The sequence below is a fragment of the Aulonocara sp. 'chitande type north' Nkhata Bay genome, linkage group LG1 (genome assembly GCF_057382095.1).
Source record: "Aulonocara sp. 'chitande type north' Nkhata Bay isolate Kocher_YH1m ecotype deep benthic linkage group LG1, A_spYH_male_GT1.1, whole genome shotgun sequence".
Taxonomy (NCBI): domain Eukaryota; kingdom Metazoa; phylum Chordata; class Actinopteri; order Cichliformes; family Cichlidae; genus Aulonocara; species Aulonocara sp. 'chitande type north' Nkhata Bay.
In genome coordinates this window covers 32,602,263-32,624,720 of record NC_141344.1, presented here as the reverse complement: position 1 = coordinate 32,624,720, position 22,458 = coordinate 32,602,263, and the positions used below count along the sequence as shown (strand labels likewise).

Sequence of the window (22,458 nt, the reverse complement as noted above, 5' to 3'; positions counted from 1 at the left end):
GCTGAAACTTCTCACCACGAACAAATAATGAAAGAAAAACATGATGGACTGCCATCTGCATCCTGTCAACACCGGCTACACGCAATCAATCAGCCATCAGAAAGTGCTAACACAGTCCTTTACCTAACACAACCACAACTAGTCTGTTCAGCAAAAGGCTGGATATATGAAATAAGTTAACATGTCCTCAACCACCTTAAAAAAGGAGGCAGCAATCTTTAGAATCCAGCAATCCTAATTCAACATGGTAAATCCCAAGTAACCATATAATATATGGCTCATGAGTATTTGTCATCCTATTGGTACATCTGGGCCTTTGTGCAACACTTTGTGCACAGTGTAGATCCACTTTTTACAGAATAGTTGACTGCCACTTGAATAACAGCATTTTCCCCGCTTTGATTTCTGCCTGACTGTAAGACGGTCTCCCACCAAGCGCAATGCATTCACTGCTGAATTATCAAAGCAGATTAACATAGAGGGAAGAAAAGAGAAGGCAGAAGAGGGGAGGAAAAAAAATCTAAATCATTCCACTGAGAAAATGTCTGCTCTTCAGCTTTCATTTATTGAGTCCAAATATATTGGATGGCGGTTATTTTTAAACAGACCTTAATCCTCTGCTCACCCTTCACTGTGAGGTAGATAATTATAGTAATCTGGTCGAAGGGAATTTAATTTCCAAGCTGAAGATCGTTGCAGTGGGATGGACTAGCTGCTTTATGAAAGTAATTTAGTGTTCTATAATATCAACAGCTACACATATGCAAAACGCAGCATTGTTCAGGGTCTATTTTTGCAATTATGATATATTAATTAGCACTAATGGTGGCAGGTACCCATATGTGACCACAAGGCACATGGCAGGTATATACTTTGAGAGAAATCACTGAAAATTACCCATTGTTCTTTCTGTTCTGTATAGAGGACTAGATTGCCTTTAAACTAAGACAACCGCATAGCGCTCTCCTAATATTCACTTTAAAGGAAAATCAAACCTCCACTAAGCTTCTCTCATGTTGAAAATTTCTTTGAAGATATTCCAAGTAGAAGAGATTTGAGATGGCCCTTCCACTGTAACCACACAGGGAAGTGCTTGTATTGCACATGTACTTGTCCTGCCCTTGAGCAAGTCAGTGATTCCCCACAGACTTGCTGCCAGCTCCAGGGGCGTTTTCTGTGAAGATGACCCTACACTCCGACCTCCCTGGGGGGAGCAAAGTGAAAAGAGAGCTTCACTGCAGGGATCAATAGAAGTATCACGCTGTTGTCACTTTATTCAAGTCAGTTAAGCAATTTAAGAAAGAAGGGCTTAGCTTGCGCTTAATCCTTGACCAAGATATGCACACATAATTTTTTCTGTAACTAGTACGGGATTTAGTGCAAAAACAGTAAACATGTGATTTACATTTTCCATGTTCTCTTCTCACAAAGTTGTGGTATTTTGTTTCATAACTGCATTCTTCTCTTTGCTGAAATATTTAATTATGTAATGTTGTATAAACAGCCGACTTACAGCCTCGCAGGTGCACATTGCATGCATCTATTAGGGAAGCATGTAGATAATTGGATGCGTGTCCACTTTAGAATATTCAGATGATGAAGCCCATTAAATATACAGTACATATGTTTCCTTGTAGCTTTCATCTTGGACATTTTCTAAGAGTCCAAACATGATAATGAGTGCCTGAGTCTGCCCCCAGAGTGCATGCAGATCTGAGCCCAACCAAAGTCTCACACGGAAGTAATTCACCACTCTTGAATCAAAGCCGTTAAATCCTCTTTAAATTTTTTAACAAAGTTCTGTTCAAAATTATATATTAATGCTAGTCAGGAGTTGTGTGTCAGCTAAGGCACGTCAAGAGGAGCAATTTATTTCTGTTTGTTTCTATGATTTCTTTATTCTTCTCTCTGAATGAAAGCTTACTGTGTGACGGTTTGTTGAGTGAACATGAAAACACTGCAGCCATAAAGATGCAAATGTAGTTTAAAATTTGATCCATAGCTGATGCATGTTATTGTATTTAAATGCAATCTAGGTATAATAACAGACATTAAAAACCAGAGAGAGAGAGAGAACCACTATTAGAGAACTTCTTCAAAAATCAGAGTGCTTTCTTTTTAAAACCACCAAAACATTAAACCTCATCCAGTTGTTTAGCAGGCATATCGCTATTGTAGTGAACATGTGTCAAAATTCCAAAAGAGGTTGACATTTGAAAATCTTTCATATAATCTCCCATACTGTATGCAAACCCTTATTTTATTTGCAATAGAACACAGAAAATGTATCAAATTTAAACTGAGAAAAATCACCATTTTCAGAGAAATATTTGCTCATTTTGATTTTGATGGCACAAATACAAGATCAGTTTCTGGACTGGGGAGAGGAACATTGTCCCTTTCTTGTCTGATATTCTGACTCCTCAGCAGTCCTGGGTCTTCTTTGTTACATTTTTTGTTTTATGATGAGCCAAATGTTTTCAGTAGGCAAAAGGTAGGCACTGCAAGAAGGGCCGTTCAACACCCAGGCTCTTCAGTTTTGAAGCCCTGTTGTTGTAATAGCTGCAGTATTTAATGTACAATTCCATTTCCAGAAAAATATGTTTATGTGAAATCTGTGAATACCTTTCAGCATTGATGGTGCCTTTCCAAATGTGCCAGGTGCCAAGCTAATAGAGACAAATGCACCCATATACCATCAGAGATGTGGGCTTTTGAACTGAGCACTGATAACAAGCCGGATGGTCCCTCTCCTCTTTAGCTCAGAAAGCAGTGCCCATGTTTTGTTCACAAACATTGATTTCTGTAAGTGTTCCTGAGCCCATGTAGTGATTTTCATGACAGAATCATGACTGTTTTAATGCAGTTCTGCCTGAGGGCTCAAAGATCACGGACATCCAATATCGATTTTCAGCCTTGTCTCTTACACATAAAGATTTGTTCAGATTCTCTGAATATTTTGATATTATGTACTGTAGCTAATTCTTCACAACTTTATGGAATATTATTAAGAATGTGTTCACAATTTGTAGATGCAGTTTTCTGTCCACCTTTACTTCTGAGAAATTACCTATCAAAGATGCTCTTTTTATACCCAGTCATGTTACTGACTTGTTGCCAACTAACCTGATTAGCTGCAAAATGTAAAATTCCTCCAGCTGTCTTTCTAGTACCTTACATGTCCTTACATGTCCAGCCTTTTCTTGCCCCGTATGAACTTTTTTGAGATGTTGCACTGTCATCAAATTCAAAATGAGCTAAAATATTTTATAAAATAAGTTGTATTGTGAATAAAGCATTTTTTAATACTGAAATACTGAATAGTTTTACAAGATATGTCTGTTATTTTGGGGGTGTCGGATCATGGTATTATTCCTAAACCTAAATGAAGCCATGATTTCATGAAGCTGTACGTAGTTAAAAATCTAAAATCTAACCTGCAGGGTTATATTTTGAGGGAGAATCCGTAAATGTTTTAAGCATTTTTAAACAGATCTTATGATTTGATACATTCAGTTCAGTTCAGCTGGACAACTAAGACTTGAAACTTATAAATTGCAGAAAAGGAATACAATTAAAGTTTGGAGAGTAGTGAGTAATTATCCACATCCAGAGCTGGTGGTGGATGCTGGGGTGGCGCAGGGATTGAAATCCAAGGCAGTCACCCCACTTGAGTGTCACTGATGTGTCAAAGGGACAGACAGGGAATATTCATCATCTATACACTGCTGTTTTGGAGGGGAATATTTGGTATATAACACATGGCGAGTGAGACGTGTTAGGTGTGTGTGCTAGGCATGCTTTGCTCCATTTGTGGCTTTTGACCCATTCATTTCAAAAGAAGGTTGGTTTTGTCGGCTCAGAATAACTGCCCAGAGGCTTTCCCAAGATCGATGGCAAGACTTGCTTATAGAATGGCTTGGATAATAATCTCTAGTAGGGAGTAAAAAAAGAGGCATATATTCAGTGGCATCTTTTCAGTCCTGCTACTGCTGTTTTGACATAGTGGTTTTAGGCGTTTGTGGGTCTGTGAGCAGTTACTTTTTTGTAATATTGATGTTTTATTCCATCAATTAAAACAAAAATAACTATATCAAATCTGGGCGTCTTTTTTAAGAGTGGTGTTTCTATGAAAATATCTTTAAATCTAACAGAATAGCTGTGATTCTACACAAAGCCATAGATTTTAAAGACTATTCTACAATTATACACTATTAAAGTAAACTAAATAGTAATTGTGTGCCCACATATATTCTAACTAGCATTTTCTGCTAAAAAAAAAGAACAAAAAAACGTGAGACCAATAATAAGACCAATCTCAATACCAACTGTGCCTCAGGATAGGGACCTGTGACCACATAATGGTCTCGGCTTTTCGCTTATTAGAGATGTGTGAATGACTCCTCACATACCCACAGACAAAGGCCAGAATCCATGGAAGGGATTTCGAATGAAAGACAGTAGCACACTGATGGGAAGCAATCTTAAACAAAAGAACAAAAGACTGGCCCACGTATAGTGTCATCTGTTGTCGCTATCCTTTTGCCCCAGTGTGAACACAAAAGCTCCCGAGAGAACTGCCTGCAACTTCTGCTATTCAGTCAATTTGCAAACTAGAATGGCCGGAATTCATTGGCAAAGAGCTGTGACTGAACAGAAGACACTTCAGTGAACTAATCCCTTCAAGCACTCTGCATTTTGGAGGGAGTGGCAACCTGCCAAGACTGGCCAATGAAGCTACATCGCTATTGTGTCATTTTTAATGCAACACTGTTGTCTTTCTCAATACTAACAATGAATGGCAGCATTTTAGAGGCATTAGAATACCACTATATTAGTGATTTCCCACTGTGAGGTAGAAATCTCAAGGATTCTGGTAAATTGCAAACTTTATCCATGTCTGTAAATATTCGCACTTTACAGCGTTACATAATTAAAACACAGTTTCCTGGCCCTCTGCCTTGAGCCTACAAACCTAAAAGAAATTGCGTTCACTTAAAACATTTGGAAATGCATACAGTGTAACAAGAGCATCACTGTAATGTGAAACCTTTTTAATGGTTCCTCTTTTAAATGAAGAAACAAAATCATTCTGTATTCTTTTGCTGGTAGCACAACTTCTCTCCTTACTACATCACTGCTCACACAAAGAAATCTTATGTCATACTGTACTAATAAAGGAATATATGAGGTTTGTGCAGATCCTTATTCAGTCACCAATGCTGGCTGTGTGTAGTCAGCCAACCTAGCACAGACTGCTACCTTCCTTTATGCACAGCATGTGGAGAGAATCTGCTTCTTCACAGTTTTCTGGTTACCAAATCTATTTTTTTCCAGTGAGAATGTTAATCCATATGTGTGCAACCAAGTATCAAGACTGACACCACTGCTTGAGTCATACTAACATACTGCACTGTGCCATGTTTTCATTTAGTTTAATCATCCCCGACTCTGCCCCGATGCCCTTCCACCTACAGTTGGCCAGTCCTGCAGATCTCTCTTTAGAAGCGCAGTCATGGGAGCAGATTGGTGGGTTAGACAAGTGACACGAATACTAAGAGCGCCCTCATATTCAGTCAGTCTGCCACCTAGGGCATCCTGTCTTAATCCCTTTGCAGAGACCAGACAGAGCCTTGGCAGAGTGCATTTGAACATGGAGGTCCCTGCAGATTATTTAGCTCATGTAATTATTATAATGGAGGCAGCATAAGGTAATACGTGAATAGGAATTGAATTATCACTTGAAAGGTGTTTCTTTACCCTCTTGCTTGGCACATGTTAGCAATCTTCCTCTACTTACCTGAAACTGTCCCTTTCTGCAGAAGGGACAGGGACAGAGCCGTGACCCAACCAAGGTTCATGTTTTTGAACTGATTGTGGCTCAAGAGTTGGCAGTTCGTCTTGTAATCGGAAGGTTGCCAGTTCGAGCCCTGCCTCCGACAGTCTCGGTCGTTGTGTCCTTGGGCAAGACACTTCACCCGTTGCCTACTGGTGGTGGTCAGAGGGCCCGGTGGCGCCAGTGTCCGGCAGCCTCTCCTCTGTCAGTGCGCCCCAGGGCAGCTGTGGCTACAATGTAGCTTGCCATCACCAGTGTGTGAATGGGTGGATGACTGAATGTAGTGTAAAGTGCTTTGGGGTCCATAGGGACTAAGTAAAGCGCTATACAAACACAGGCCATTTACCATTTTGTTACTTTGTATACATTTATTTAGTTGAGTTAGTATAGTTAGTTATGTGAGCCCACTGAATAACATTTATTGACATAATGGAGTCCTATCATCATCATATGGACCGATGTCAATTAAAAATACCACTGTGGCTTATACTTGTTTTCAGTTCTAAAACCCTGTCATACCTCCTGTAGTCGATGTGAAAGGCACATACAAAACTCTATATAACAGGACACTGTTTAACAACCACAACAGGCATTGTGGTTACATGAATAACTGCTGCAGTTAACAACAGTCACAGAAGCAATCTTTCTTAAGGCCTTTAGACACTGGACGCGGACTGTTCTTAATGCAGTCATTCACTCTGACTGATTTCACTGGACCAATTTGCGCCATTAATTTTTTTCGGCCCAAGCTGGATTTGTCAGTTCCAAATAAACTCATATAACCAATCATACCACTGCATTTGGCAACAAGTGCGCGCTTAGCTCAAAACACGCACCATTACTGAAGACACAAATACCTCAGACTCACAGCTAGATATTGCTCCGGGTCATTTGGGTCTCTGAAATAATTTCTCTACCTCTTTAGATGCGGTCCCAACTCTGCCATCAAGTTCAAACTGCCCCACTGACATCCTGAAATATGTGTGTCTCTGATCCTGGATCAGACCGTGAAATTCTTCCTGCTGCTTTTGAGAACTGGATGAATGCAGAATTTCTATTTCTTCTGTTTCTTGTTTAGAAACATGTATTATTAACATATGCTTAGAATAATGTTTATGATTAGGGATGGGTATTGATAAGATTTTAACGATTCCGATTCCATTTTCGATTCTGTTTAACGATTCGATTCCTTATCGATTCTCTTATCGATTTTTTTTTTTTTAAAAGGAGAACACTAAAGTCGATTAGCTTAGAACTGTGTTTTATATCTTCTCTTTGAACAAGATAGAAATTTAGGAGTAACATGGCCTTACAAACCCAACAGTGAGATCTTAAGAGATTCACAGCCTACGGCTCTTCAATGGGGTGTCACAGGGTCCCCAGGAAAAAAAATGTATATGTAAAATAATAAAATAAATATTCTCCTGTAGCAATAACAAAGTTTAACATAAATTATTCTGTAGCAATTACACAAGAATATCCAGTAATGTCACTGCCTACAATTAAACACATTCACTTACCAAAGTGAAATCGGGGGCATCTGCTGCGGCAAATGGGTGCAAGCCTTTGACCACAAACTTAGACACTGCTGGGTGACATTCGTCTATCCTGGCCTGAAAGGAGACGCTACCGGTAGACTGCAGCGAGAACTGCCAGCATCTGAGCCAGCCAGACTCTGTCTCTCTCATCATGGTTCTCTAAATGCAACGCACAGTAATAGCAGGTTTTGTAATAAGGTAAATCGCGCTAACATAATATGCAATGCTAATTGATTAGTTACCTGCAGTATTAACGGGAGAGGACGTGGAAACGCTACCGCTGCTGCTGGGTTGAGCTTCGCTAGTCCGGAGCGGATCAAAAACACGACATTCGTTGAAAGCAATCGCGTGTTTTTTGAGCAAATGCTTTTGCATATTCGTAGTGTTTCCTCCCTTTGATGAAATCTCTACTTTGCAAGTATTGCACGTTGCCCTGTTGTCATCCTTTCTCATAAAGTGTAACCAAACTTTTGAGCGTTTGTGCCGCTCAGGCGCCGTGTTTCCTACTGGGTAAAAGACGCTACTCAACGTGATGACGTCATTCGGGGCGACTGGAATCGATAAGGGAATCGTTTTTAAAAGTGGCAAACGATTCCAAGGAATTGAAACAGTGGGAACCGGTTCTCAACAAGAACCGGTTTTCGATACCCATCCCTATTTATGATTATTGCTGTGAATGAGCTAATGAGCTGCAAGACTTTTAATTTTTTATCTTAAATCTTTGTGTAACTTTGATACACAGAGGATTTACATTTCAAAACTCCTCTTATACAACACGTAACAAATTTATTAGACCACCACCCAGTTTTAAGTTTATACCGCATATATATACATATATATATAATTATTATTATTAAGATGCTTAATTACAGTTATTTACTTGCATTCCTGAACAGAAAAATTTGTTTTAATGGTTGCATGTTATACTTGATTAATTTCTGAGTACTCAGAGGAGCCCAGTGTACTGTCTCAAAATTGAGTATAGAACTGTGTGACTGAGTTCAGGGAGTTTAGTCATTTTTAATTTTAAAAACATTTTTGACAGATTTTAATGTTTGTGTTTTCTTGTTTTTATAACAGGTAAATTTGACACGCGATACAAAATCTCATCATATCAGTTATTTTACGGCACTTTCAGAACTGCAGTTGCAAAGTGAATTATGCTAATGCAAACAAATTGTGGACAGACCAGAACTCATACACCAATCATCAGTCTATAGGAAAAAAAAGGGCTGGTTTCCTGATAACTGTTATCACATTCCTCACAAGAAACAACAGATTAATTAGAATTTTCTTTTGTTCTGTTTTCAGAAATAATATCACCACACATTGCCTGATGGCAAAGGAAAGTGTCCCTATATGTTTCTGTCCCCACAGTGATTGTCTGTCTAACTATAATTCCAGATGGCAGTTTGATTGGTTTCAATTCTGCCTTTCTTTTAATTTAATCTCTTCTATCACAGACTGGAGAAAATGAGCCTGGTCATAAAAATACGTGATGATTTTCAATAATATGATGCCATCTGGGAGCACCGCTCCCCCTGAAGGGATGGCAGAGGTTAAGCTTTGGGTCAGAGGGTCAACTGTACCACCTTTGCTCTCGTGAGACTGAGATTGTTGTCCGTTTCCATTTTGTGCACGGAGCAATCAAAGCTTGCTTAGATGGTTATAGATTAGATTTTACCTACATTCACCAAAACACTGGTGACATTTATGCAAGGGTAGAATAGAATAGAATAAAAAAAGCCCTTTATTGTTACTGTACATGTACAACAACATTGTGGATTATTATAATTGTGGTTATTATTGTTGACTAAAACAGGTTGTGAAAAATATGTATAAAAAAGTATAAAAATTAACACAAATAAAGACTTAAACTAAATCTTAACACTTTCAGATAATGAACCAAAAAAACCAAAGAGAAATAAAACTAATGATAAAATGCAGTCGTACTACAACTTTGTATCTGCGTTAATGAATTACTATATTTGTAGTGCCCTCGTGACCTTGAACGTCAGTAGATGGATAGGTTAATAGATTCCTCGGGTTTTGTGTGTTAAGTCAATGTGTTTGCAAGCTTGTTTTGATTTTTCTTCTCCATAGAGGCCAAAACCAATCAATCAATGCTGCTTTAGGATGAAAAAGGGGTCAGTGTGAACACATTTAACTTTAATAAGTCTAGAGTGCTCCTGCAGTCATCATAACATCCTTTACCCTATGGCTACATAGAGTCATTCCATCTAACGCCCTGTGCTCGTATCTCCACATAAGACTAGGAAGAAAATCAAAGCTTAACCTTCTACTACTACTTTTTTTCATGTCTAAAGCAAATCTGCAACTAAATGTGCTTCTAACACAATGTGAATGATGTGAATCCCATGCAATCAGAAACACATTACCTCAAACCTACTTTAAAATGTTATTTTGTGGCTTCATATCGTCATGGAGTGCAGTTTTTCCGGGATGTTTCTTCCATCACCTGCCCGTTCCACCAAATATATTTACATTTTGCTTAACTCAGATGTGTGTCTGCCCTGTTCTGTTCTGGCCATTTTACTCATGATCTTGAAGGTAATCCAGAATAAAGGGTGTAAAGAAATAATCAACATCAAAATGTGCTCTTTCTGTTTTCATGACTCTGACTTCACTGTATTGGGAGGAGTGGATTGGAAGTCAGAGCAAAGAGCTGCTTGGTCAACAACTGACCCAGCCAGGGTGGTGGGTGACAGATGTGGTGCTAAGCAATACATGCAACATCTTCAGCAAGGCCATATCCTAGATACAAGGTTTAAAAATCGCTACATCAAGCAAGCTAGAAATTATACCAAAAAACATATTGGATCAAACCAATAGAGTGAAAAATGTTCAAGAAAACATTTCTCTTTCAGTGCTGAGACACAACCAGCCGTCATTTCCGTTCCTCTTGTAAGAACAGCATATGACTGATAAGTCAGCAGCACCCGGCAGCATGTGTAGATTTATTTCCCTAACACCAGCACTGAGAGCACCGAGGCCAAAATGGAGGAAGGCGAATTGCCTTTCTTTCAGGTTAAGCGAAAACTGGAGAGTGAAGCACTTCCAGTCTGCATGTCAGTGATGGCCGCTGGTTATGATGGCCTTCAGTGCCAGATTTTAAAGCTGCCCCCCCTCCTCCCCTCCTTATACCCTCTGGGACAAAAAATGCATGCCAGCGTGCACACGCACTGCAGCAAAGAGAGAAATGTTTTATTATGTTGGATTTAAAAGTCTAGTAGTCTTCCTACTGACAATATGTAGCGGCACAAACACAGTCACGCTTGCAAAAATCTAATTACTAACTCAACATAACAAGTAATTATTTTCAGGATGTTTACATATACGTATAGGCTACTAATGTTTATGTCTGATCAGCATAAGAACACTTCAGGCACAACACTGGATGCCTCACTGGATATTAGCACACATTTCACACTGTATTCCAGTCATTTATCAAATGGGTCATTGTTTTAATTATTATTTAAGCTAAATATCACTTTTTTCAGTTCACAGTTTTATTTATGACATGTTAGAAAGTAAAGAACATTGTCCAGACCCAAATGTTCTGTGGTCAGCTTGTTTTAGATGTTAGTATTGTTTTAAATGATCAAAGTATTCATTAATCAGTTGTCACTCAAAATATTTTGGATGACTACTGAAGAAAATTTGACATGTTTAATTTATTAGATAATTTGCAGAAAGAACATAAATCATAACAGATTACAATTCTGCAAATAATTCATATACATGTAGAGAAAACAGTCACAGTAGGTATTGTCATTGTAGTTTTAACAGTCCACTCTTGATCACTGTTTGAGTAAGGTTTGCAAATCAAAGAAATGTTTCTGTATGTGCAAATGGTGAAAACTTTAAACAGTAAAATTTTACAGATATATCATTACTCGTCCTTGGAATGTGTGGAAGATATTTATGAAAATGTAAATTTCAAGTTCAAGTTCAAAGTTTATTCGTCACATGCAGTGGCAGATTGCCCTGCAGTGGAATGACCCCCCCGAATTTCTAAATCCATATCATCCTTGTTTAGCATACTGATGTGTGTTATGTTGCTTATGGGGTGCAGGTTGTTGTATACAAAGCATATGCTAATGTAACACTTTAATAATATGGCACTTTCAAACTGTTTGAGACTTTCAAACACTGTTTGTTTTGTCCATGTCTAAGGCACATTGTCTATGCTCAGGTCTTCCAAGACCCAGATGGCCTGTGAGGTTACACAGCAGCACAAACGATGTTAAAAGCAAGAGATGCAACAAACGTATGCAAATACAATGAATCACTAATGCATTGAATGAATTAAGAAGATGATATTCAGTTCATCAGACAGCCCTGTCCGTGGCCACGGGCGTCTTTTATCCAGCACAATGAGATACTTGCCACATTTCATATCACTCCATATTTTATCCACTCTATCAATTTCATATAGACCAGATCAACTGCAAATGGCTGATTAGTAATTGTCTAATGAACAATGTGACTTCGTTTTTGGTTTGACTCACTCTTCCCTAATGCAGTAAGTTAATAATGCAATAATATAGAAGACAGTTTTTTTTATTGTTCTTTCAGCTGGCTTTAGTTATTGTACCATTACATTTAATAAAGAAAAACTGAAAGTGTAAATAACACACAAAGTGAAATCAGCTGTGGGAAATCAGTGTGATGATCTTAAGACAAACATGAGATCGACACAGCGCTTAATGAATGTGAGCTTTTATTTTTTAATTTTTTTTTGTGGAAAAGTGGAAATGCAAATGTGCACAACAATTCAAAGTTCCCCCTTACAACTCAGAGGGGAACAGCTGCCAACAAATGCAAATGATCCGTAATGAAACGTTTCTTGTTGCATTTCATCCTCAAAGATTCCCGTCAGTTTGATTTGTGCTGAGAACTTTTAACATATTTATTCTCATATTCACTAATTTAGACTACAAAAGAGATTATTTTTTCCAAGTAGTACTAAATTTCTTGACTGGAAAGCATTCAGTGTCTAGACATCTGTGCCAAGCTTGCTTCCCCAGCGTGTGGAAATGTCCGCTATAACACATTTTCCTAGTCAGAGTAAAATGTTGTTGTTTCAAGTGTGCAACACTGACAGACTCTAATCATCTGACATTGTAATTTAAATGCTCTCCTTGCTGTGTACACCTTGATTGAGACATATGTTACCCTAGCACTTTTCCAACAAACTCATTATAACAAATGCATTTGGCAAATCACTGTGGTGTCACCCACAATGCCAGTGGCGGCTGGTGCAGAAGTAAGGGTGGGTGTGTTTTTATGTTGCTGGCAGGATTTTAGATGTAAGCAGCCACTGCTTTTAGTGAGTCTGAATACATGTTGAGCGAGCCTAGATGAAATTAATCCATGCAGTGTTGCAGCAACAAAGGCAGGAAGGATGTTGGTAGCGTTTTCCTTTCCTTATGCAATATATGTCCCATCTCTTCATGGAATGAGACATCCTGTGCTGATAAAACTGGTTTTAGATCAAGTGCTTTATGAATAAGGCATGTGACCGAAAAGTACAATTGCTCCAGGAGTGGCAATGACATGCTCTTTTCTTTAAGCATTCAAGTGGAAGTGCAAACTGTGATGTTTTATTGACAGCAAATAATCAGTATTAGTGTGTTTGCCATGTCTGACATTTTCTTCTCTTAGGTGGCAGTGCAGGGTTGTTGTAATTCCAGCCGAACAAAATGAGCTCCTGCCAGTGGGAGGCCTTATTCGATCTGATTCCCCAGCAGAGGCACGTCTCTCCACAGCCTCACTACATCACAGCTATCATGACAGACTGGCTGGTGCAAAACCAAGCCACATGTAGACTCATTGCTACTGATTAAGTCAGCCACTCATCCTCACCGGAGAACATTTCCGCCTCAGTTAACAATTTTTTACAGTTTAGAAAACACCTGTCATAATATACTTGTTTCTCCTTGCTCGTGGGTTGATGGAAAGAGATGATTAACAGATAACTTCACTTGGAAGAGCCAGGAAGAGACAAGGAGAATACTTAAATCTAAGGAACCAGTAGGCAAGGTTAATGTTTTTTGCAAAAGTCAAGAGTGCTTTGCTGTTGGTGAACCCATTAAGTGCAGTGAAGGATGACGTGTGTATCACTTAACAGCAGAGGTTGACACAATGTTGCCAAACCTATACTTTCTCCACATGTCGGGTAGGTTTGTTATACTGCATGTACAACTTTATTGTAGGGTACCATCTTTGGGGGGCAGAGTTGCAATAACATCATATCCACACTGCAGTGTAAAAGTGGGAGGTACAGGCTGTGCTGTGCTGTATGTGTATGAATCTTGTGGTCTATTTTTATCTTCAGCATGCTCAGGCATATTCTTAAAGTAGATCTATTGGGTGACTGGATTAATATAATCCAATTTAATCTAATCAAAGATAGCAGAGTAATGAGTTTCTTGTTAGTCATTTGATTTTGGATGTAAGAAATTTTGCTATAGTTATTTAATGACAGTATAAGACCTCTTCACACTCTTGAGCCATACATTGGATCATAATAAAATGTAAACAGGGCTGGAACGCTGCTTTAAATGAGGAAAAAGTAGTAATTGTGTAACACTTTTTTAAAGCCTTACTTAAAGATCATTTTCAAGCTTTGGAGTAAAAACAAAATTAAATTAAATGAAACCTGCTGCGTATCATATAACCTATAGCACATTTTTAACCAAGAAGAAATTGATTTTTTTTACATACCTTTTTTTAGTAGTGTTTTGGACAGAAAGTAATTTTAACTGTCGTTCATATAGTGTGTTTGACAGTGCCGTGCCATATTCACTGAGCATAATGCCTTGGTGTTACTGACTTGTCTTCCACTGAAAAAAAAAATGACTCCAGTGGATTGCACTTCTTTTGAAATTTTTATGACTAAGGCTTTTTATTCTATTAAATAATTTCTGTCTTATGATGCCAATGAGAAGGGGGCTTACAAGAAATTTGCAGGTTGGGCTCTGATGGGATGCAGATACTAAGTTCTCATTTTCCATTTTCAGTCTCCTGTGTAGATGTGTCGGCTTCTGTGAAGCTTGAAAATCTGGGACAGTCCAGAGTTAAGGAGCTAAAAAAATACTTGTGTTTCAATACACAAATGAGTAATACTGACAATTAATTTAGGCTTTGAATTCTTGATCTTGTTGTTTCATTATTCTCTGCACAATGTACTGTATAAATTTATTCAACAATTCAGTCCAAATGCCAAAAAAGAATGAAAAACAAATGCCTATTACAATTTCTCAGAGCTTGAAGTTCCACCTTTGTGCCATTTATTTCATGTGACCAAACAGTCTAAATATACAAAGATATTGGGTTTGCCTTCATACATGATAACAACATGTGCAATGTATTGCCGGCTACTTTTCCTGGTACTTAATGTTATTCTTTTTTGCTTCTTCTCGTTACAGAGAACACAAACAGCGGATGAACTATGAATGCTGAACACAATGATCTCTTCCCTCCAGCGCCAGACAATGAGAGGTCGTAGGCTGAAGGGGGCACTATCCAACCCCCTCTTTGTGCTGCTTTTGGCCCTTCAGATCCTGGTGGTGGCTGGGCTGGTTCGTGCTCAGACCTGTCCTTCCGTCTGCTCATGCAGTAACCAGTTCAGCAAAGTCATATGCACGCGCCGCAGTCTAAGGGATGTTCCAGATGGCATTTCTACCAACACTCGCTACCTGAACCTCCAGGATAACCTCATTCAGGTAATCAAGGTGGACAGTTTTAAACATCTGCGCCATCTGGAGATCCTACAACTGAGCAAGAACCACATCCGCAGCATTGAAATTGGCGCCTTCAATGGGCTGGCCAGCCTCAACACCTTGGAGCTCTTTGATAATCGGCTCACGACAATCCCCAATGGAGCATTCGAGTACTTGTCCAAGCTGAAAGAATTGTGGCTAAGAAACAACCCCATCGAAAGTATACCATCTTATGCCTTCAACCGGGTCCCCTCGCTTCGAAGGCTGGATCTAGGTGAGCTCAAACGTCTCTCCTATATTTCTGACGGGGCTTTCAAGGACCTGAGCAATCTCCGCTACCTGAACCTGGGAATGTGCAATCTCAAAGAGATCCCCAATATCTTACCTTTGGTAAGGCTTGAAGAGCTAGAAATGTCAGGTAACCAGCTTTCTGTTATAAAGCCCAGTTCATTTACAGGGCTAGTGAACCTCCAGAAGCTGTGGATGATGCATGCCCAGATTCAAACTATTGAGAGGAATTCCTTTGACGATCTTCAGTCACTGGTAGAACTCAACCTGGCTCATAACAATCTTACATTTCTACCCCATGACCTCTTCACACCGTTACATCGCTTAGAGCGGGTCCACCTCCATCACAATCCTTGGAATTGCAACTGTGATATTCTGTGGCTCAGCTGGTGGCTGAAGGAAACTGTACCAGCCAATACCAGCTGCTGTGCACGTTGCCATACTCCCTCAGCGTTGAAAGGTCGCTACATTGGAGAACTGGACCACAGCTACTTTCAGTGTGATGTCCCTGTTATTGTGGAGCCACCCAGTGACTTGAATGTGACCGAAGGCATGGGTGCAGAGCTTAAATGTCGTACAAGCTCGGTGACCTCCATCAGCTGGCTCACACCAAACGGCTCACTGGTGACTCACGGGGCCTACAAAGTGCGTTTGTCTGTCCTCAATGATGGGACGCTGAACTTTACTAGCGTCACAATGCAGGACACTGGGACTTACACCTGTATGGTTAGCAACACAGCAGGCAACATTTCTGCCTCCGCTGTGCTTAATGTCACTTCTTTGGACAGCAGTGGGGTGACCTATTTTACCACAGTCACAGTTGAGACCACTGACATGATGGGGGAGGATAGCCAAACACCACTTCCCCCATTTGGCTGGGTGTCTTCCTCAACAACAAAAGGTACTCCTGTTTCCACAAGGACCACAGAGCGGACTTACACCATTCCAGTTCTTGATCCGGAGGGAGAGGGATCCCTGGATGAGGTGATGAAAACCACTAAGATTATCATTGGCTGCTTCGTGGCCATCACACTCATGGCTGCTGTTCTGCTGGTTATTTTCTACAAGATGAGGAAGCAACACAACCAGCAGGATCCCGATGGCCCTGCCTCCTCCATGGAGGTCATTACCGTTGAAGAAGAGCTGGCAGGCGTTGCTGCCATGGAGAGACACCTATCGCTGCCCCCTCTGGAGCACTACAACCACTACAACACCTACAAGAGCTCTTATCACCATCCTCCTATGCTCAGTACCATACACAGCTCAGCCACACAGGAACCTTTACTGATTCAAGCTTGCTCAAAAGACAATGTACAAGAGACCCAAATCTGATTTTAAATTTGACTAAATGTCCAGCATCAGCCGTTACACACTTGGAGTACAATGGACCAAAACGCAAAGATAAAAGAAATTGAATGCCATTGACTTCACAGAGTTGATGTCAATTATGGCGATTAGTCAGCATTTGGCAAAGGGACGACATATGAAACTTTAAAAAGTGTCTTTACAAAAACAAAGATTATTTATTAAAAATATGTCTAGTGGCTAAATGAAGAAAAACAATTTGTGATAGCTTTTTAGCTCACTTTATTTCTCTCTCTCTCTCTATCTCTCTGTGTAATACCGCACAAGGGAAAGAATGGTTTGCTAAAACGGAAACTGAAAGGTATCAAATGCAGCATTCACTATTTCCATTGGCCTTAAACTCTAATGCAATGCTCTTCATTCACTACTTACATTTTATCTGATAACACGGTTTATTGAAGGACAATGCCCAAGTATTTACAAGCATTTATTTAGTAGTGCAGCACACCAGTTCCAATTTGAAGGAAGTTTATGAAACGTGAAAACATAAAATGACTTTTTCTTTTCCTCGCCATGCTATTCTAGCTGTCACTCAACACAAAATTAGATCTTTTAATGGCACGGCTCTGGATGATATCACAGCGAAGCCAGCGTGCCTGAGGAGCAAAGCTGCCAAATGAGTAAATGTGCATTTCCCCTGTGGCTTCTAAACAACAGCCATATATCCTTCACTTTAATTAAGATTAAGGTCTTGCTCCCACTCCTCCTCCTACTTTTTCTTTACACTCTTGACGCTTTACCTTGACTGTCTTTTTTTTCCGCCTTCACCTCCCCCTCCCTCTTCATACCCCCATGAATTCTCCATGTTGCCGTTTTACCCTCTGTCTTCTTTCTCCTCACTTTCTTCTCCTCCATGTCCTCTTGCTTCTTTGTCTTGCTGTCGCGTAGCTCGGGCACGTTCCTCACCCCTCGCCATGTCTCATTTGTCTCGCTTTATCTACCGGCATGTGCCGCACGATGGCAGAATATTGCTTAGGAAAATGACGGGAAGCATAAGGCTGTGGTCTGTAGCCTCCCTGTTAACCCAGTAATGATCTACGTCCACTCAGTGTCGCATTACCTTGCCATCACCCCAGGGTCACACAAGCTCAGGCGCTGATAGTCCATCTGTTAGAACAGATAAAGAGGCAAATGAGGCTGCTTTGTAATGTAGTGTGACCCTGTCAGACTAAAGCAGACGGAGCTAACATAGTCAGTGAAGCAGCTAGGAACCTGCAACAAAATAAGGGAAGATGGGTTATAGCTCATTAATCTGTATCAGCAGTTCATTTGCAGGCTAACAGAGGAAAGCTGATAAGGAAACAGCACGAGACTTTTTCACTTTCCCTTTACCCAACATCTAACAGGGGGTAGAGGCCTTTGATATTGAAGCGACCCCCACTCGGCTTTTTTTCTTCGAGGAAAACAAACACACACACTCTCTTTGATGATGCATCATTTAAAGACCATCAAAACATTGTCTCTCCTGTAGTCTGTTTACGCTCCGCTTTTTCATTTAGTCTTTCAACGGAGAAGGCTTAAGGAAAGGGGAAGGTAGAATTGAAAAGTGAAGAACAGCAGTTGGGTAGAGGGAGTCAGACCTATAATGGTCACGAGGGGTCTTCAAACAGAGATATTGCAGATATGAAGAGAGAGGAGTGAAAAAATAGATAAGAAATAAGGAGGAAAAACTAGCCATCAGCCTGTCGCCATGGAAACAGTGACCTTGTACAGAAAGTAAGAGGAGGTAGATATGCCTTTCGCTTTGGTGTCTGTGCAACAAGCATATTTTAATGTGTCCCACTGGCCACTTCACAAATACATCTAATCATCGACAAAACTGGCAAAATGAAACGTAGTCTTATATTTACAGATGGCTCTGGACGGGATATGACCCACACATGATGTCTCTGCGTTTGAGTTATTTAGTGTAAATCGTCACATGATGTAACCAAAAAAAAAAAAAACAGTTGACAATATAGCTGTCCAGGCAGTTCCGCTTGCCTTTTTAGCTTTCATCTCTGTGAGGTCTGCTAGAAGTATGAGGGGAACGGAGTGCTGAATATTCAGAAACCTCTCCCGCTCTCGCTCTCTCTAAATGAATTCTTTTGTTTTCTACAATAGCAGTTAGATGGCGAATAACAAACATGACGGAAAATATGCATTTAAAGACTTGGTTATGAGAGAGAATCAGTAACTTGTTCCCCGTCAGGGTTGGAATTTATTGATTGGTAATGCCAGTGAGTGAACCATTCTTTCCCTTTCCACTGTTTCATTTTTTTTCAGTGCTCAATTCCTTTTCAACGCTTTTGGTGGCTTAATGATTCAATGTTGACGCTGGCTACAGTGAAAAAAACAAGGTTCAGATTTTTTTTTATATATATACTTGGGTGGAGGGTTGTGAGTTATTCAGAATGAATGGAATGTCTCTGTATTGGTATTTACTTTAGTTGGACAGTGTAAGATTGAAGATCCTTGAAAGCCAGAATGGATTTAGGACTGAATGCAGAATGTTGGACTTGAAATACCAGCAGAGTGAGCTTGATTTTTGTGCAAAATCCTTAGCCAAGGTGATTCCAATTCTTGTGTGTTATTCTGCCAACTGTCCATGTATGGGGAGGGATACTTATATGTTGGGGACATTCTCTCTCATTTTCAGAGAGAGTATTCATCACACGGTTAAATTTCTACAAAAGGAAAAAAAAATATTTTCAAAAACACATTGCAAAAAAGAAAAAAAAATCAGATCATAATTTTACATGTGCTTCGATTGTTTAAAAAAATGACAAAAAAGAAAAAAGAAAAAAGAAAAAAATAACAAGAGACTGTGCTTGTAAGGAGTCCAACTAATTTCCCTGAGGATGATGTTCAATTATTGATACATGAGATTGTAGTTCATACTGTACATGAATACAAATAAAAATTGCAATTCTTTTTTTTTTTTCAATAGATTCCATGGATATATTATTACCAGACATCTTGTCACCATTTTTGCTGTCTTTGTCCCATTTGCACATGAACACATGTAAAGAAAGACTCGAACAAAAGCGATTGCTAAGCAGCTCAAAGAAGTCTGAACTGACAAGAATGCGCTGGAGAAAAAAAAAACCCAAAACTAAAAAGTACTGTAGCTTATTTTATGAGGTCAGAGGATGGAAGGGGATCTGTTTAAAAGGAAGTGCTTTTTCTGCATTATACATAGCCTTTTGGATTCTTTTATCTAATATGAATCATCCCATCTGTCTGACAGAATCATTTGATTCACGCTGTCAAATCTGAGAATTCCTTAACCAATAGCGCAATAGGCTATTCCTGCTCTCTCTGCTGACTCAATGTGGTGAATAAAGGATCTCACAGAACCTTAGAGAGTCAGAAGAATACGCTAACAATAGCCTGCGCTACTCTCACTGGCACTTTAAAATGTATTTAATGTCAAATCCGTTAAACCAAATCTCCACCAGAAACAATCGTGGTTGGTGTGAAAAATTACAACAATTCAGTGAAGAGACCGCTTGTCATTATGACACCCACAAATAGCACAAAATGGCTTACAGTCACAACTGCCTTTGGGATTGCTCCATTTCATTCACAAAGTGCTTCTGATATGGCTGCTCACGTTGTGGTGCAGGAGTCATTCAGACAGGCTTGTACGATTCATCTCGAAAGCTAGAATGTCTTTTCTGAGATTATAATTGATTCATTCACCTAATGATTAATTTATTGAGGTGAAACACTCAGATACAGTGAAATGATTTCAAATCCAGTTCTGAAACTGAAAAGTGACCCCATTAATTTCCAGGTTATGTATACTGTATGAAAGCCATTACTTTTTCTTTTTTTTTTCAAAAACAGTGAAACAGATGATCATTAATTGAAGTGTGGTTTAAAAAACAGAATACACATGCTGTGAAAACAGGGCTTTATTTTTCACCACACTTGGCTGAGCTCTTTGTCCAAAATTAGGGGAGATTCAGTACGTTGAGCTTAACGAGGAGGACTGCTCCCCTCTTGCTGGTGATGTGTGTGTGGTGCATTCACGGTCTTCTAAAATTGACAGTCTGTTGAAGAGCATTTACAAAAACACTTTGAGTGAAAGAAAATCCTGGAAAACCTCACTATGCTTTCAAGGATAGCCTTTGGTTTTATTTGTTTTGGTTTTTTTAAGAACCTTCTGTTTTGTAGTCAATAGTCCAGCCTTAGATGTTGAAGATAGCTGTGGTAAATACAGAAAAAGTAAATGCACAGCCACACAACTAGTGTGCGTAATGCACAGAACAGCTTGCAGATAAAAGGAAAAATGGGCTTTTAGAAGTGAGAATATTACACATCAAACACACACACACATACACACACCCAAGGTTGCCTCAGTGTGACCATGCTTTGCCATGGGACACAGGTAAATAAGTTAATTAAATATGAGACACCAAGGCCCCTCTAGGTTCATTTTAATCTTTCTTTCAGTGCTTGATAAATATCATAAGAAATGTTTTTCTTCTTCAAGGTGATATTGACATAATAGGATAGCCAATTATAAAAAATCCCACATCTTTGACACCTGCTGTCAGAGGATCCAGTGGCTTTGTTATCCTGCAAGGACGCATTTTGATTTGGTTACTGAGACAACTTGTCCACCTTAGGCTTCATAGAGACCTAGAAACCATTTAGTGACTTGTGTATGTGTACTCCCTGTTGGGTTGGTGAGTAGTTTTTCCACCTTTGCAATGGGAAATTGGTTGCAAATAAGGTACTGCACCAAAATTCTCTTTGCAGTTGCTTTGATTGCTAACAGATTGCCATGTTCACTCATAGCCTGCATGGACGATACCAGCTGGTCTGCCAACACTTGCTGACTAACTTAGCAGTAGTGAAACTTGAAAAAGTGCCATGCCAACCAGAAGAAGCCAATCGTTGCCTGGCCAAGTAAAAGTATGGCTGACCACAGGAATCTGTTAGCAACCAAAACAATTCCGAGGAGATTTTAGGTGCAAAGGCAGCTGATTTCACCAAGCAACAGGAAACAACCTCAAGCAACTACTTGCTGGTCAAGGAATGCAAATGTTTCCCTTGAAACCAGTGGTAACCAGGCAGTCGCCAAATAGTCTTTAGTCCCGTGTACCTGGGGCCTTAGGGGAAATGTTAACTGCAAATCAATGCAGAGTTGTTCTGGGTGATTACCTGATGCTTATGATTAAATCTTTCAGATGGAATGTTCTCTTCAAATATGACAATGTCCCCATCCATCACTAAACGGTTCAATGAGTGTGAAATAGATGTGAGTCGCACTGTAGCTTTTGCACTCACCAGTGCTTAGCACAGTTAAATACTTCTGGATTTTGGATATTAGACTGACATTTGAGACAGCATTCATCACCACTATTACTGCCAACATCAACACACCTAATTAGAGAGTATTTTTTGTTGTTGTTGTAGTTGTTGTTGTTTTAGAAAAATGCGTTCAATCTGCCATCTCTAATTCCAAGAAATATTCGAGTTGTTCTAGTGGATCATAATGGTCCGACGCTATCTTCATTTTCCCTTGAATTTTTTTTTATCCCTTTTTACAGAATGTAAAAAAGAATGTAAAGAGAGCTCAACAGTTATAATCAGTGCTTTCCTAAAAACATCTTCACCTTCATCCTAATCTCTCAATTATAATAGAAGACGACTTAACTACTCCTTTCTTTCCAAGGAGGTATAACCATAT

The 22,458-nt window shown here is 39.5% G+C and overlaps 1 protein-coding gene across 2 annotated transcripts in view; it reads left to right on the top strand.

The window, feature by feature from the left end:
- Positions 1–19,697, top strand: part of lrrc4cb (leucine rich repeat containing 4C, genome duplicate b) — a 46,605-nt gene extending 26,908 nt beyond the window's left edge. For both annotated transcript variants that reach the window (XM_086294188.1, XM_086294181.1), the window contains one exon: positions 14,829–19,697. In XM_086294188.1, the coding sequence (XP_086150314.1) occupies positions 14,856–16,742 (1,887 nt within the window). In that variant the 5' untranslated portion in view covers positions 14,829–14,855 and the 3' untranslated portion in view covers positions 16,743–19,697. The remainder of the gene's footprint in view (positions 1–14,828) is intronic.
- Positions 19,698–22,458: the final 2,761 nt, after the last annotated feature.